This window comes from Chlorocebus sabaeus, chromosome 7 (assembly GCF_047675955.1).
Source record: "Chlorocebus sabaeus isolate Y175 chromosome 7, mChlSab1.0.hap1, whole genome shotgun sequence".
Taxonomy (NCBI): Eukaryota; Metazoa; Chordata; class Mammalia; order Primates; family Cercopithecidae; genus Chlorocebus; species Chlorocebus sabaeus.
In genome coordinates, this window is record NC_132910.1 from 106,682,369 (window position 1) to 106,699,947 (window position 17,579).

General features: G+C 34.0%; 1 protein-coding gene across 1 annotated transcript in view; it reads right to left on the reverse strand.

Annotated features, from left to right (window-relative positions):
• The window catches only part of ASIC5 (acid sensing ion channel subunit family member 5), a 37,054-nt gene extending 20,809 nt beyond the window's left edge, over positions 1-16,245 (reverse strand). The window contains exons 1-4 of the mRNA XM_008000085.3: positions 16,155-16,245; positions 13,407-13,713; positions 3,727-3,964; positions 1,889-2,014 (exon numbers count right to left, since the gene is read on the reverse strand). Coding sequence (XP_007998276.3) covers positions 1,889-2,014; positions 3,727-3,964; positions 13,407-13,713; positions 16,155-16,194 — 711 coding nt within the window. The 5' untranslated portion in view covers positions 16,195-16,245. The remainder of the gene's footprint in view (positions 1-1,888; positions 2,015-3,726; positions 3,965-13,406; positions 13,714-16,154) is intronic.
• Positions 16,246-17,579: the final 1,334 nt, after the last annotated feature.

A 17,579-nucleotide genomic window follows, 5' to 3' on the forward strand; every position in this document is an offset into this window, starting at 1 on the left:
TTTGTCTCTTACCTACCTATGATCTTGAAGCCTCTTCTCTGCTTCGAGTTGTCCCCACCTCTCTGGATGGAACCAATGTACATCTTAGATATAATTGATGTCTCATGTCTTCCTAAAATGTATAAAATCAAGCTGTGCCCTGACTACCTTGGACTACCTCAGAACTTCCTGAGGCTATGTCACTGGTGCCTGTTCTTAGCTTTGGCAAATAAACCTCCTAAAATGATTGAGACTTGTCTCATCGTTTTTCTCGATTGATAATCATTGCTCAAGACCTCTATAGGTTTCCGCGGATCACATTTCATCTTAGATAGGTGCAGGTAAGTATTTACAATTACTGTTAATGATCTTGTTTCCTCTGGCCTTATCTTCACCTAGTTGCCTTTTAGTTGCTTCCTTCTTGGCTGCTTTCTTTGACTCATTTGCTTAGAAAATCATTTGGCCCTCTTCATTTTGCAATTAAAATCCCTGCCTTTATGTAAAATTCAAATCAAAAGTGAAGATTTACACTATTTCTTTAACACTAATGTTCTTTTTAATAAATCTTAGGTCAGATGAAGAAATTTAAGATTAAACTTCTGGTGACTTTGTCATTAGTTGTAATTTTAGGTTATAAGGAGAAGGAACAGGCTTAAGAGTATAAAGAATATAGTCTATGAATGAGTCAACTGCATATGTAATTACATATAATAAACATACTAAATATTCTATTTGTAATTCAAAACTCTATTTCTCCTGGCCCTTTTGTAACCCTCTAAGAAACATTTAACTATCTAGTCTGGAGAAATATCTCAATGTTATTTACTTATGGAACGTTGCGTTGAATTTGTAGATTTTCATTGCATTCTAAAAATACTTGGAAAATTCTAGTTTGTAAAAATTGATAATATAATGTTCTAACTGACCTTATGGCTAATATTTGAATGACTCAAAAGTATTAATCAAATACATTATAAGTATAGGTAGGTACATGCATTAAAGTTTGCAGTGTTATATTTGGATATAAAGAAAAATATCTTGAATGGGATACAAAAGGAAGCTATGAAGAGTACATTACTGGAAATTCTTTAAAAGTAGCCAATGGCATGATTCACTTGGATTGGGAGCTGAATGCAGGAACACCAAGTTTTTTTTCATCTTTGTCATTAATTGTATGATTTTTGGATACTTAATCTATCAGCATTTTAGAATCCTCTTTTCTAAAACCATCATAATGAAGTAGAATGCCTTTAAATGTGTAATACTAGAAGTGGTTATGTAAGACAAAAGGTTAGAATTAACTAATCTTGGGTGGGAGCTATACCAGGAAACCTTGAAGAAAACACCACTGCATTTCTTAGGTGTTTGAACATCTGCCTCCCAGAGCTAAACACTTAGAACTTATTAGGTCAATTACAACTTTCCAAAAGCTGGGCTTGGACAAAATCTATTTACATAATATTCCTTATATAACCAGGATGTTTTCCATCACTTTTCCAGATGTACATCATATAGTTTGTTAAATGTGTATGTAAAGTTTCTTTCTAAAACATGTTGTCATATTTACAATAACATATTTCTAAAATTATTGTTAAATGCAAAGAGTTCTCTTAAAATAGCTACATACATTGCAACTTAGAATCTCTGGGTTTCATTATTTTGTGGCATGAACATTCCCTGGAGTCAATAATTTAAGTCAATAAAAATCTCCAGTTTATGCCTCAAAATTTTGCCTGTTTAATTTCTAAGCCAATAGTTATATAAAATCCATAGGAGTCTAGACTAAATTAACAAAAACTGAAATAATATCCAATATGTGGGAGCTATCTGATATGGACCAATAGTCTGATCAAATTTTTGGAACCCCCACCCATTCTTATTTGTCTTGAACCTGGAGAAAATTCAGTACCTGATTCACACTGAAGAGCAAGCTCAAGCCTCTTCCAGAGACACTCACTTTTCTCTTTGCTTGGATAGTTTCACCATGATTAAAAGTAAAACAATTTCCATATTCAGTGAAGACATGTCCAAAATCCTCCAATATGTAAATGAACCAAAAAAAATCATCAATTTGATATTTTTGTCACCTCTGAAGTTTGCTATAACTTTTTTTTTTAAAAGCACAAATATCTAACAAGACTGCAGAAGTATCAGAGAGAATAGTCTGATTTATATGTGTTTTCAATGATAGTTTTCTTTTGGTAATATACATTTGTCAACTTGCATGTGATTATTTAAAGGAGATATTTTTATATAAAATTAAGCATGTATTTAAAACATTTTTAAAAATTACTTTTTTTATATTTTCCTGAAGATGTATGGAAATGTGTTTTTAACCTGTGGAGCACTACTACAGCATCCTTTCTTGGAGGAGCTACGCCTTCTGTGAGCTGTATGGTCACAGCGTGGCAGTCAATCATATGACCCTGCTCCTTTGACCCTCTTTTTCCAGCCACTACAGAGGTGTGCATGGGACACAAGCTGGGCCAGGCTTAAACCTCACCTTCTTGCCTCAGTGATTGGTTCAAGAATTGATATGTGTCCCAAGTAGAGCTAATCAGAGTCTTTGGTGAGATTATTAAGTGGATACTGGAGTGCTAAACTCTGATAATGAAAGTCTAGGGGCAGTCAGCAGCCATTTTGGTGAGATGGGGAGAACTCACACAGAAAGAAGCCAATCAGAATTATGAGATGGAAACAAAGTCAGAATCTTAAAGATAGTCTTGGAGACTATTGGTTCAGCATTTTTCTGAAGCCAGACCTACTGTTGGAGTTCCCGCTTAATTAAGCCAACTCATTACTTTTAGTCTTCAGTTTACTAGAACAGAAATGGGTTTCTGTAATATGCAACTGAAAAATTTCTCTAACAAGAAATTTCTTGGTAGTGAGTTAAACATGTCGGTGAATAAAAACAGCATAAGAGAGCTTACTTTCCAAGTTAAGAGTTTAGGTCAGAAACTCATCTCTGTGAAATGTCTCTCAGGCATTTTTTTCTGCTTACTGTGTGCTAAGGTGATCTACCAAAAACATAAGAAATTGTATCCAAGAACCAAGAATTTGTGTTTACTTAGACTCCTCTAACAACACAGGCTACGAAATTGCTGATACAGGAAATATGGCATCAAATTGCCTATGTAGTTATTTATTAATAGATTGCAGATATATCTAGTACTTTATCTTAAATGTAGATTAAATTTACAAACAATAACAGGATTTTGTATTTGTTATGTATTTGTTTTCTATTTGTTATGAGTGTATATTATATAATATATAATAGTTATTATTATATATAATATATAATAATAATACATAAATTTTTCATAGTTAAACGCTGGGATCCTCTTATTTTCTATAGTCTCTAATGCAATACCATAAGCATATAAGCAGAGTGATGGATATTTGGTGATTATAAAAATACTATGTTGGAATAGGTTGTTTGTTGATGAATGGAAAAACTTAAAATATCCTCTTGTGTTAAATTGTTTTTCTTTTGGAAAGACTATACTACAAGAAAGGCAATCAAGTTTTCTCTTTTCTATCTTTCCTTATCTAACTGCTTGAAAGAGGACATTTGTCTCATGTGTATTCCATACCCCCAATATCATAAGGCTGAGCTAATGAAATAGAATCTGTAAGGAAATTTGGATTGATTCACCATGGGAGTAAATGCCGTGGGAGCTCAATGTGAAACAGTGTAGTAAAGGAACTTATCACTTTGATTATATTTGAAGAATAGAAAATCGTTACCTTTGGGCTACATGGCTTTCCAAAAAAATCACAGTCCAACAAAGTGCTGTTGTCAAGATAAAAACCTTTGTTCCTGATAAACTCTGCAATGCTGAAGTTTTGGTGACTTGCAGAAAAATCAGTAGCCTCTGTAGAGCCAGTGGAATTGGCAGTAATTTTTCGAAGATGGAGGACTTTGGATACAATGTGCCATAAGAAAAAAATAACACCAAATTTGGCTACAGCATCTGTTTGGAACCTATTAGCAGGAATGAAGGCCATAGTTAGAATAATGAAAACGTATAATTATCTAGAAGAGAGATACCAACATCTGGATTCTATTAGCTTCTTCTTATCTCCTACACTCTCCCTCATTTGCAAGACATTTAAGCAAAATTTGATTCCTAAGAAGTCTTTGACCCATTGTGCAATTAATCTTTTATTTGCACATGTAGTTTCGTTTACCTAGAATATACCCCAGACCTTGATCTGGATTACACCTAATGGATCTTCAAGATTCAATTTAAAGGAAGAGGTGGGAATGTATAGTTGTTAAAAATGCATTTAGGAGCCAGATTTCCTGTGTGTGGCCTTGTCCTGTGTCAGCTTAGCTAAATTAGAACTGCATTTCCCAGCATTCCCATCCTTGTATATATATGAATTTCACTGTCGTGCAGGAGCTGTGGTAGCTCACCCACACTGCAATCCATCTGCTGACTCAACTTGCTGGTATTGGGCAGCAGCCGGGACCACAGCTCCTCCAGCTCCTTTGTGACCTCTTCCTTCAGCTTCTTCAAATACTGGGTTAGGTAAGAGTGCAACCTGGTAAAGATGACAACTATCCTGCAGGTCATTCACACCATCAAGATTGGAGGTAGTGAAAAAGAGACCTACATTTTGAGCTTGTATTTGTTTCCCCAACTTCATATCCATTTTCCCTTCCTGCTAGCCCTGCTTACTTCAGCCCCAGAACTAGGAACAGGCGAAAGACTGTACGAAGACTGCTTAACCAGCTCCTGCAACAAAGTGGGGCTTAATCCCTAGAAAAAAGCCCTTTATTCTGTCATTCATGGTGATCCTGTTTCTCCAGCTAGGTTCTAATTGTTACAGTAGTTTAATGCTATGACTTAGCTAACTTTTTTCATTTCCCTGTGACTTAAGTTTCCTCTCTTGTAAAATCTGTATATATTAATATAACCTACCTCAAAGTGTTGTTTTAATGATTACATTAATTGTTCTTCTTAAAATTTTTAGATAGCTGCCTGGAATATAGTGAGTGTAAGGTAAGCACTTATTAAATAAATGATTCATTCTGGCCACCAAAGCAGAAGTAATCTATTTAACTTAACGACTGTATCACTTTCTAATTCTCTTATCTTGTGGGGCAATTTTGTTTTTCATTCCATATGGTTCTTTATTTGCATGCCTTCCATTCCTTTACAAACATGATCAGGACTTTCATATTTTGGATATTATAAATTTTGAAACTGAACAAATGTTCTCTCTTTAAATTGACTGCTGAAAGCATAGAACGGAATGTATATTCCACTCTTGGTAAGTATATGGGATATGTGGTTCGTATGTTACACCTGAACCTCTTTTGTATCCCTGATTTTATTTCTATTTTCCTTTATATTATGTATCTTATTTAATATATAAATATATATATCTATATGTGTGTATATATGTACATATAAAGAGAGAAGAAAATAAAAATATTTACTCTAAAATATATTTTTTGACATATTTTGAAATGGCTGCTGCAGGGTCAGCTAACGGAAGTAACGTTGCAAAGCTGTCTTTTATGTGGAAAATTTGCATCTGTAGAAAACGTCCATTAATGCAGTCGGGCCTCCTCTTGCTAGGCATTTGCTAGGTATAGGAAATATTGAGATTCTGACACCTTTAAAAGTCTAAAAAGAAACATTTGCCATCTTGTCTCTCTGAAGAAGTCATCATCTATATAACAAGGTCATGTTTGCTAGACAAGCCTCTTCCTTTCTCCCTACTATAACCTGTATAACCTGTCTTGCTGTTAAAACCTGCTTTCAGTAATGTTCTGAGCCCACATCCTTTCTGTAATCTCATGATGATAAATAAGCCTCTGTATCTGGTTGGGATGTTGGGCTTTATTCTGACGGCTCATGTATATACACATTAAATATCATTGTAAGCCTTTTCTTTTATTAATCGATCTGCCTCATGTCACTGATTTTTCAGCATATCTTTAGGGGGCCAACACCCATGACCCCCACAATATATACATACAATTTTTCTTTCAAATTCAAGCTATATTAAATCCTTTCTCAGTCAAGGTAGGGCATACACAAAACACAAAAATGGAGAAACAACCTCAAGCCAACATTACATACTCTTTAAGTGATGAAAAACTGTTTTCATAGTCAATATCTAATATTGTAGCTTACTAAACTGGCTCTGATCCTTGCAAAGCTAGCCCAGGTCCTAAAACTCTGTAAATATCCTCCTCAGACTTCCTGGTTCCAAGGCACTATTGGTCGTCTGTCATGGTGGTATTCTGTCTAACTACAGTACATCTAATAACCCTGCTTTTCTTGGTCAAAAGTATTTCTTGGATCATTAAGAAATTAAGAGTTTACATCAGCAACAGATTTGGCAGAAGGATGGTGTAAACCCTGTATTGAGAGATGGACCTCCAAGCTACTACAGGTTTCCAACTCCCAGTGATGGACAGGTTCCCAGCAATCTGCTCCAAAGCCCTACAACTGTGAAATCCTGCACAGTCAGAGCCAGTACTCCCTGATACATACTCATTGGATTATATTCAAAATCATTATGCAGAGAAGTAAAGGAATTACTATTCATATAGGAGGAATGAATACAATCTACAAAAAGGTTAAATAGGAGGGCATCTTAAAATATTTTTAAGCTTTTTTATTATACTAATAATATTTGAGACCATGAGAGTAATTTATATAGATTAATTAAATTTAATAAATAAAGCCTAACCATATTAAGCCAAGGAAGAAAATTTTTTTGTGAGAAATATTGTTTTGCATAAAACAAAAGTGTTTTGCACTGAGTTTATTTTCAATTTTATTTTATTTTTTGAGACAAGGTCTCAATTTGGTTGCCCAGGTTGTAGTGCAGAGGCACGAACATGGTTCATTGTAGCCTCGACCTTCTGGGCTCAAACAATCCTCCCACTTTAGCCCCCCATGTAGTTGGGACTACAGGTGTGCACCACCATGCCCAGCTAATTTTTGTATTTTTTTTTTTAGAGACAGAGTTTTACCATGTTGCCCAGCCTGGTCTCGAACTCCTGAGCTCAAGCAATCCGCCTACCTTGGCCTCCCAAAGTGCTGGGATTATAGGCATTAGTCACTGCATCTGGCTTATTTTCAATTTTAATTTGAACTTCAAAACTCTTCCAAGCTTTCCTTTCAAAAACCTTGCTTATCTAGGATTTGCCTTACTCTTTAATTTAACACAACTGGTAAAGAGCCTAGTAGAAGAAAATAACACTAAAAATATATTAATTTGTTTAAACAATTTAACATATGGTAACCAGTTATTAAACCTGTCCTTCTTATGTATATCGATGGTTCTAAATGTACTTCCCCAAATTATGTGACCCAAATGATTAATTTTCATCTAAAATCCAAGTTGATGCCTGACTCAGGTCTTATTTGAGTCCTGCCAAAACAGACCCATTTCTTGTACATTTTGCAGTTAATTTTATGGAGAAGGAAAATGAGGAACAATGTCTGCCTTTTGTATTCTTCTTTGAGCAAATTTTAACATCTTACCTTTCTCTGATTAACTAATGAAACCTTTGATATGTCTTTATATTTGTATGAGAAGCAATGATTTTACTTTTGGTTAAAAATCCTTGAGCAATTTTTTCTTGCATCAAACAAATTTGAAATAAACAAAGAATCACAGTGATTATAAACATGAAGACCCAGTACATGAGTTCTCATAAACAATGGATCAAATAGCATCAGTAGTCACTACATCCAATTATTATTTCTGATTTTAGTGGAAGAAAATAAAATTCTGAAGTTTTTACCAAATGAATAGAAATTTTTGATGAATTTTGTGATAAACATATTTTAGTGAAAATTTCAGACATAAGGACATTTGAAAAGCACTAGAACTGATAGCAAAGAACCAAGTCACAAATATTATTAAAATTTCTGGAATTTTTTGTGAAATGTGACTTTTTATTAATTTCTGCCAATTGTATTCTTAGGAGTTTGTCTTTCTGTATAACCATTGCTTTGTGTGAAACAAACTTTTCAAAATTAAAATTAATAAGTATTCTTTAATCAACTACAGGTAAAACTAGACTAATATGGCTGTGCTATGGAACATGAATACATGGATAAAGTTAATTTTGATGAAATCATTGACAAATATTTATAAAGAAAGGCTAAAAAATGGAAACACAATGCTATTATTCATTTCTGTGTAAAACTAAAGAAAATATCTGAGGGGAGCCCCAATCATTTTAGAGGTTTATTTTGCAAGGTTGAGGATGAGCCTGGGGAAAAGAAACAAAATCACAGAAATATCTGTGATCCATGATTTTTCCAAACAGGGTTTGGGGACACAATACTTAAAGCGGAAAGAGTGGGCAGTAGGGGAGAAAGGTAAGAACAAAAAGGGAAGGGTAGATAATGGAGGCTAGCAGTTGCATTCTTTTGAAGCTTTGATCAATTTCACTGAATTTACATTTTACCTGTGAAAGGAGTGGGTAGTGGAATAGTCAACTACGTATTTGTCTGGTGCTCAGTGAATCTTCATTTTTATATAGGATAAAATAAATATAGAGTAGAGGAACAAGTCAAATATGCATTTGCCTCAGGTGAGTAGAGGGATGACTTCTAGTTCTATCTTTGTCTTGTACCTGTGAAGATAAGCTGATTTACATTCTCAGGGTGAAATTCAGTACAATTTCATTTTATGATAAGGATCTTGGGGCCCACAGGATATTTCCTGTGAGAAAATTGTAATAGAGGGCCCCTGAGAAGGTATATGCCTTCTATCTTTGTGGTTATCTGTTTAGGAACAAAATGGGAAGCGGTTGTGTGTGACGCAGTTCCCAAGCTTAACTTTCCCCTTTGACATAGTGAGTTGGGGGTCCTGAGATTTTATTTTACTTTCACAACTGGAACAGATTTTAAAATCTTTAAAAAAAAAAAAAAAAAAAAAAAAGTCAGTGTCCAAAAAGTATTAATGAATTACTTTTTCTTATTTTTGTATTTTTTAAAAAATATTTTTATTGACTTGAATATACATAGGCCATTTTCATTATTTGTTTGATTTCATGACTATTACCAAAAATGATTTTGTCACATAGAGGAGGGAAGTATTATAAAGTGATCTCTGACATACACTTGATACAGGCTCCTGGTACCCATTGTGAAAAGTAAATCCTTTCTGATAATCCAAAGTCATTTGGCAAAGTTTCCTCATCTCAGGTGTCCATTTTCTAGTCACAAGGTGGTTTAACAAAAAAAGCATAGAAATTGGGATCTATCAGCAGACTTTTCCAGCTTCTAACTTGGTAAACTCTAAGTAAATTATAGCGTTAAGCTTTACTTTTTTTTCAATAGAATTAGAGACTATGCAACTTAGAACAATGGCCTTCAAACTAGAATGTGCATATGTCTGAGTGTTCTCCTGCACAGAGAATTTTAAGGAAATAAAAGTTCCCATCCCCTTTTTACAGTGTTTCATCTCCCATGTATAAAAAAGTGTTAACCTGTCACCCATCAGAAATCTTAACATAGAATGCATACTGGTGTATAACAACCTCAGGGCTCCTAATACGGGCATGAAAATTGTATTTTGCTTCAGGGAAAGACTCCTTTAAGAATTAATCAAAGCTCCTAAAATCTTGTCTTGGCTTGTCATACACATATTTGCAGCCAGGGTGAAGCTCTGCATTAGACACAGGGTATTTGACCCTTGCTTAAGACTAAATTGACAGAGTCTTAAGTAGAATAATGAAAGTTGTTATTTTTAATGCAACTAGACTATTTGTTAAGACTTCCAGATTTGGGGTTATTTGAATATAATCCACAGATAAAAATTTTAAATAATTTCTACTGGTGTGTTTTAGTCAATAAAGTAGTTAGAATCTTATGAAAATACATGAAATGTTTATTCCTATTACAGTAAATCCTTATCCTATTTTATCTCATAAATATAATGATATATAATACTTACATTTGTGATAATATAATTTGATATAAAATATAATATTTTTCATCTCCTAAAAATAATGAATAAGTTATTTAGGGTTATGGCTAAAAATGTAGACATATGCAAGTGCATATGCAAGTTAAATACACGGTTTTTCAAATTTTTTTATATAGCACATTAACTAAAATGTTGGAAGATCATTGCCTCTGAGAACTGAAATTATAGATTTCAGTATTGCTGAGCAATGCTGAGTATAATGTTTAAAGCGGGAATCTGAATTATCTTTCTGTAAAATCGTACTTTGGGAGTTGGAGATATCTTTAATGCCTGTAAACTGATGTTGTTTTAGTTTCTTGTTCCCTAAGGAAGAATAATTTTCTTATAATTAAGAATTTTCCTGTTCTATCATTATAACCTCTAAAATATTAAATCTTTTTTTGTTGGTCTGGATACTTATATCTAACTGAGCTAGGATATACAATCATTTTTTTCAATGTTGTCTAACACAAAAGCTATAATCATTGATTTCAGATTTGAGCTATGCAAAATGGATTAGGTTTTCATACCAAAAATTATAAAAGTACTTAGATCATAGGCTATTAAATATTTTTAGACATCTTTTTCTTTTAATTTAGCTGTTTTCAGTTACAAATTTCCCTATAAGCACTGTGTTTTTTGTTTTTTTTTTTTTTTTTTTTTGAGACAGAGTCTGGCTCTGTCGCCCAGGCTGGAGTGCAGTGGCCGGATCTCAGCTCACTGCAAGCTCCGCCTCCCGGGTTTACGCCATTCTCCTGCCTCAGCCTCCGGAGTAGCTGGGACTACAGGCGCCCGCCACCTCGCCCGGCTAGTTTTTTGTATTTTTAGTAGAGACGGGGTTTCACCATGTTCGCCAGGATGGTCTCGATCTCCTGACCTCGTGATCCGCCCGTCTCGGCCTCCCAAAGTGCTGGGATTACAGGCTTGAGCCACTGCGCCCGGCCAGCACTGTTTTAGCTGCATCCCATTAGTTTGCTATTTTGTGTCTTCATTCCCATTCATCTCAAAGTATTTTCTAATTTTCTTTGTGATTTCTTCTTTGATTTCTTTGTTATTTAGGTGTGTATTCTTTAATATTTACATATTTGTGAATATCCCAAATTTATTTTGATTATTGACCTCTAATTTTATTATATTGTGATTGATAAACATATTTGAATAATTTAAAATCTTTTCAACTTACTTTACCCTGTACATGGCCTTGTATATGGTCTATTCTAAGAGCATGTGCCATGTGCACATGGAAAGAATGCATATTTTACTATTGTTAAGTAGATTGTTCTAAGGATGTTTGCAAAGTCTAGTAGGTTTATAAGGATGTTCAAGTCTTCTATGTCTTCTGTTTCCTTGTTTATTCTCTGTCAAGTTGTTCTATTGATTACAAAAAGTGGGGTATTGAAAAATCTAACTATATAGGTTAACTTATGTCTCCTGATAGATTGATCATGTATTCAACATAAAATGACAATTTTTTATATCAAGTAACATATATTACTTTAAAGTCTATTTTGTCTGAGATAAGGATATCTACTCTAGCTTTCTCATGGTTGACATACCTTTTTCCATTCTTATACTTTTAACCCATTTGCATCTTCAAATCTAAATTGTCTCTCCTGTACACAGCATATAGCTGGATCTTTCTAAAAAAAAATCCATTCTGATAACCTCTGCCTTTCTATTGGATTGTCTAATCCATTCTAATTTAATTTCATTAGTAATATAGTTAGATTTGCATCTGCCATTTTACTTTTTGTTTTCTCTGTCTTATGCCTTTTTTCCTAAATATACCTTGACTTGTGGCAAAACTATAACAATCTCTGCTTCTATTTCACATGACTTTTCTCTGCTGTATCTCTGTGTGTTCTCTCCTCTCCCTGTAAGAACTTCAGTCATTGGATTTAGAGCTCACCCTAATGTGGTGTAACATCAACTTATCTAATCATATTTGTAATGACCCAATTTTTAAATATGATCATTCTGAGGTTCCAGTAGACTTGAATTTGAGGAGATACTATTGAAATGTTTCTTTTTTAAAAGAAAAGTTTGCCTTTTAAGATAAATATTTTTTCACCAGTTATGGTTGGTTTTGTAGGGGATAGAATTGATGAACTTCCTCACTTTGCCATTCTGGAAGTAATATTTACATTTTCATTCAGTCAAGGATAACAGCAACCAATCTTTGTTTTTGTTAGAACACATGCTACTTAAAATAGTATGAGGCAATAGTATTGAAAATCATTTTTTGGGGGGAAAGGATTGATTTGCTTTGACTTGTTAGGACCTGGACATGTATCTTGAGTTCTTGAAATATTGACAATCATACAAACGAGCTGTAACATCTACTGTATATTGAGTACCAGTTCTAGAAGTCCCCCAGGAATGAAACACAATGGAATACTTATTACCTTATCTAATGTAACAACAAATATGTGAAGTAGATGATATTATCTTATTTTATAAATATAAAAATTGACACTAAGAAGGCTGAGTGACTTCCCTAATAACTAAGTGGTGGATCTTAAGAAGCCCTCCTTTCTCAGGCAAAAATCCTATGTGTATTTCAGGCTTCACCACAGGCAATTACAAAACATTGCCTGGAAGCCTAGTGGTGGAAAGTTGCCCTCCTCTCAGCAGATTTGGTGTACAGTCAACAGACTGCAGTTTTCTGGAATAAGTTGCAGTCAAGGACTCAAGACAGTGGCAGTAGAGCATTGAATCAAATGTAACCCTCTTCTAAGCTCAGGGTTCTTTGCAGCTGCACTGATCACAGACCCATGGAGTTGGCCTTGCCTCTACTACATTAAATAGCTCATCATATGTACATCAGAACATTTTATATCTTTATGTGTTTGCAAAGTAGTTCCCTCTTCCAGTTCTTCTTCATCTCCACTTAGAAAGCTCTAGTCATCTTTTAATACCCAGATTTCCATAACACCCACGATGGAGACTATTAATCTGTTCTGTGGGATTTCAGAGCCCTTGCACATTGTTTTATTTTATTGTGCAATTACCATATTGCACTGTGATTGTTGATGTTTCTCTTTTCTGCCAATTAATTAACTTCTAACATGCAGAGATCAAGACTTTTACATTGGGCTGGGCGCAGTGGCTCACATCTATAAGTTCAGCACTTTGGGAGGCTGAGGCAGGTGGATCACTTCAGCCTAGGAGTTTGAGAATAGTCTGGGCAATGTAGTGATACCCCCATCTCTTTTACATTTATTTAATGATAGGATTTGGGATGTTACCTAGAATATGATTGTGGAGAGAAGGAAGAAAAGAAGGAAAATAAGTGAAAGAAGAAATTAGTGAATTCTTTGCTCCCTTAAATTTGTACTTTTAAGTGCAATTTAAGAACTTCAGTGGTTTAACATATGATAATTTCCACGTGAGAAAACTCTTTGTCATTCATCCAAGAAAGATTACACTAGCAAGTTTATAGGAACTAATTATTTTTAAAAAACTAAGTTTACCTGTTCAAATTACAAAATGTCACAGCTGGGAACTCCATCTTTTCCACATACTGAACCTCAATGGACGTTGTGGTTGGCCATGTGAAGTAGTTGAGCAAGCGACTGTAGATCTGCCATGTCACGAGTGAGACTGAGCCCAGAACCACCACCAACCACAGCACCTTGTGAATTTTGCTCCGGTTCTGAACAATATTGTGTATCCCATGAAAGGAAGTGGAGATGGCAAAGTCATGGTCAAACTTCTTTCGTTCAGTGGGAGATAGCAGTGGTTTCTTTGAAAGGCAAAGCTTTATCTTTTCTAAGAGTCCTTAAGGTTTTGCCCATAAAAAGATTAAACCAAAAAAAAGTAATTAGTTAGGAAACCTTAATGCTATCTGTAAAAAAACACAACTCACATAAATTAAAGAGGTGACTCTTTTATGTGTAATTCATAGAAACTAAAAATTCATCTTTTGTTGCATGATTTATTCAGGAAACAAGAAGTATAAGTGTTGACTACATGGGTTTATTGAGAAGATGCTAATGCCATTCATAGAATGGCTATTATTAATGCAAATGTATTAGTGGTATGGAATTAATAGGTGACTTCCAGCTTTAAAACCAATCCACCTTCAAGAGGTTGGTTACAACAACTCATAAACTTAAATATTAATTCTTATTTTTTAAATGTTCTTTCTCTTTGAAAGTCCTTTAGAAGTCATGAACAAAATCAGGCTTATTCCTCTGAGAGTCATAAGTATGGCTAAAAGTAATCTGTTCTTAACTAATGTTTGTCCTACGATGGTATAATTTATGATAAATGTAGCTTTCATTCTTGTATTCTTTAATGTACGACTATTTTATTTTTTGTTGGTTGTTTAGTCAGAATGTTCAGTGTTCAGTTGTAGTGTTAGTTTAGTAATCTATTTTCTACCTCTTCAGGGAAGGAATTCATCCTTTCAAGTCTATCAGGAATCAATCAATAATATTTATTGATATTCATTGGTGAGAACCAGGGAAGGTAACACTACATTTTTTTGGCAATATATGATATGTTGAAAATTTTCTTTTGGTTAAATTTCTTTCCATTTTTTCATAGGAGAAGAGGCAAAGAATCCCTCTGTTGAGGGAAAGGTGCAATACAGGTAAGAGCACGAGATGGGCTTCGCAATGGAAGATCAGGCTTCCAGCCCATTCCTCGCCTCTTATAACCTGCACATCTTTGGCCAAGTTTCTTAGTCTTATACCTTTTCTGTCAAATGGCAGCAATGGTATCTGCCTTATGAGTTTCTTGTATTAAATATGATAATACCTGGAGAGAGCTAAGCACATTATCTAGATCATAATAAGTACTCAAGGGTATTAGCTATATTTATTATTCTGCTAATTTAGTGGTGATGTAGTAAATGGCAAAATATTCAGGAATTTTAAAAAACTTTAAAAGTGTCTTAAAAAAATTAGTTCTTAATGGCTTTATATATGTTCATAGTTATGTGAATTAACTTTTATATCCTTTGCCCAAAATAATACTTTTGAAATATAGGTATTCAACTATCCAGCATTAATTTACTTACAAGAAGTTTAAAGCTCCATTTATTATTAAATCATTATTTAATACAACATAAACAACCAATCAATTAGCTAAGCTTTTTATTCAGTTATAGGACATATGCTATAAAAAGGTGTCTATTAACATTTTCTAAGGGAGTTCATTTCATTCACTTACAAATTATATGATTATTTTACAAATTATATTATGATTATTATTCACTAAGCAGGAGAGCTTGTATTAATATAATTAGCTTGAAGTTGGACTAAAATCTTAGAATAGCACCCTCATTAATGTTGTTTTTAGTATAAAATTAATGAACATGTATCAACTAACTGGCACAATCCCAGAGAAAAATCAGAAACAAGAAAAAAGTTATCGTTACTAATTAGCAAAATATATTTAAATATGCTCTTTTGTGTATTCTTTAGTCATGACTTGCAAACATATGTGAAGAATTTACTCTGATAAAAAAACAACAGTCTCTGGATAATTTGTACCCTTCCTACAATAGGGATCAAAGCTATTAGAAGGGGAAGACTAACCTAGTAACTAGCTACTGACAAGCAAAGTATGACTAGTTGCAAGCATTACCCAAAAACATTTAACTTTCAAGTTTGCCTGTCAAAAATCAGCCCATTTAATATAGATCTAATCCTTGACAATTGGTTTGGCTTCTCTGGAGAAATACCAGCTATTTTCTAGTGTTTTAGAGTTTTATTATTATTATTGTTTTAGGTGAATGTATGACTGTCAGGAAGATTAAAATTGGTTTAATAAATGGTCCACTAGTTTTCAAAGCAGAAGCTTCTTACTTTCCTGACTGAAGTATATACAGTGTAATTATGACAGGTAGACCTTGCATTGAGTGCTGATCAACATAAAAGCATTTTGAGGAACATCAAATAAGTTTTGTTACATTTTAAAAATAAAACCTGCAGGCCTACGATAAATAGAAACCAAAAGAAACAAAACAAAACAAAAAAACAAAATCAGATTCTAGCATATAGTAATATTTAAAAACTATTTTTGAGTCCCTCATACAAATAACTTTTTTTCTAAGTAACTAAAACTATTCATTTTTTAAAATTTGTATTATTTGTGTTCAAGTAACATTGGAAATAAAATTTCCCAATAAGAAAAAAAAATCCCTCTTTTCTTACTTCTGGCCTCTAGAAATGAAAATTATTACTGCTCTGAGGAGTTCATTCTTTACTCACCATTCTCAGCATACACTTTTGATTTTTCTGTCTTCTCCATTTGTGATTTCAGTTAAGCAAGAGTCCTCAGGGTAACCCAATTTTCATCAATAACAGTATTCATTTTGTGGCCTTTATATAAAATACAGCAGTTGAGGTTGTAAAACATGGAAGCAATTTAAATGTTTGTGTTGCTATGTTTGGCCTCATAAAGCACATAATCTGAACCAAAAATGTTGACAGAACCAGGTATGGGCATTTATGAACTGAAGAGAAGCTAACCCAGAGTAAAAAGCAAAAAGTATCATTAGGAAACCATTTTCTCACAGTTAAAGGGACAATTCCTATCAAATATCTGTAGTTTAACAGTGGCCCCTGACCGGGCTCGTTGAAACTCCAATGACTCACCTGGGAACGTCTTCTTAGCTTTTCTTTTTACCTTTGTCTTTATTCAACTTCAAATCAAAATGCAGCTGGAATAAATTTTTTTGTGGGAGAGGTGTCTTCTCTTGTTGATGTTTCTTTCTTAGTATCAGAAGCTGTTTCTAACAGAAATAATAGCCAATAAATATGACAAAATAAAACACCAAAAAATATCTTCTGAGGAAGAAATGATTACTGTAAACAACAACTTACTAAAACGTAAAGGCTAATTATTTTTTATATGAGCACTTTTGGAAAATTGTTAGAATTTATTATATTGAATAATAAACTGAAAAATGTGCATTATTGTGCATAAATGGCACCATCTCTTGACAGAACTCAGCGATTGCATGTATCTCTACCTAATAGAGCTTGTTAGAGTCACCATTTTATAAGCATGTCACCATTAATCATTAATATGGTTATGTATATTTTGCATATATTTGAAACTTGTAAACTCAGCACTGTCAGTTCAAACTAGTCTTATATGGAGGCCAACTAATTCCAAGTGATGTAAGTAAGGAACCTGGCTAGAGGTCCTCAGTCATCACAGTAAAGATTTCAGGAATAGGATCAATTTCATGATATATGAATTTCTCCATTAAAGAGCTCTTCTTTGGGGTTAAATTATGTGTTAGTCTGTTCTCACACTGCTGATAAAGACATACTCAAAACTGGGTAATTTAGAGAGAGGTTTAATTGACTCACAGTTTCACATAGCCGGGAAGACTGCACAGTCATGGTGGAAGGTGAAAGAGGAGCAAAGTTACATCTAACATGGTGGCAGGCAAGAGAGCTTGTGTAGGGGAACCTCCCTTCATAAAACTATCAGATCTCGTGAAACTTTTTCACTATCATGAGAACAGCATAGGAAAGACCTGCCCCCATGATTCAATTAACTTCCACAGGGTCCCTCCCACAGAACATGGGAATTATGGAAGCTATAACTAAAGATGGGATTTGGGTGGGGACACAGCCAAAACATTTCATTCTGCCCCTAGCGCCTGCCAAAACTCATGTCCC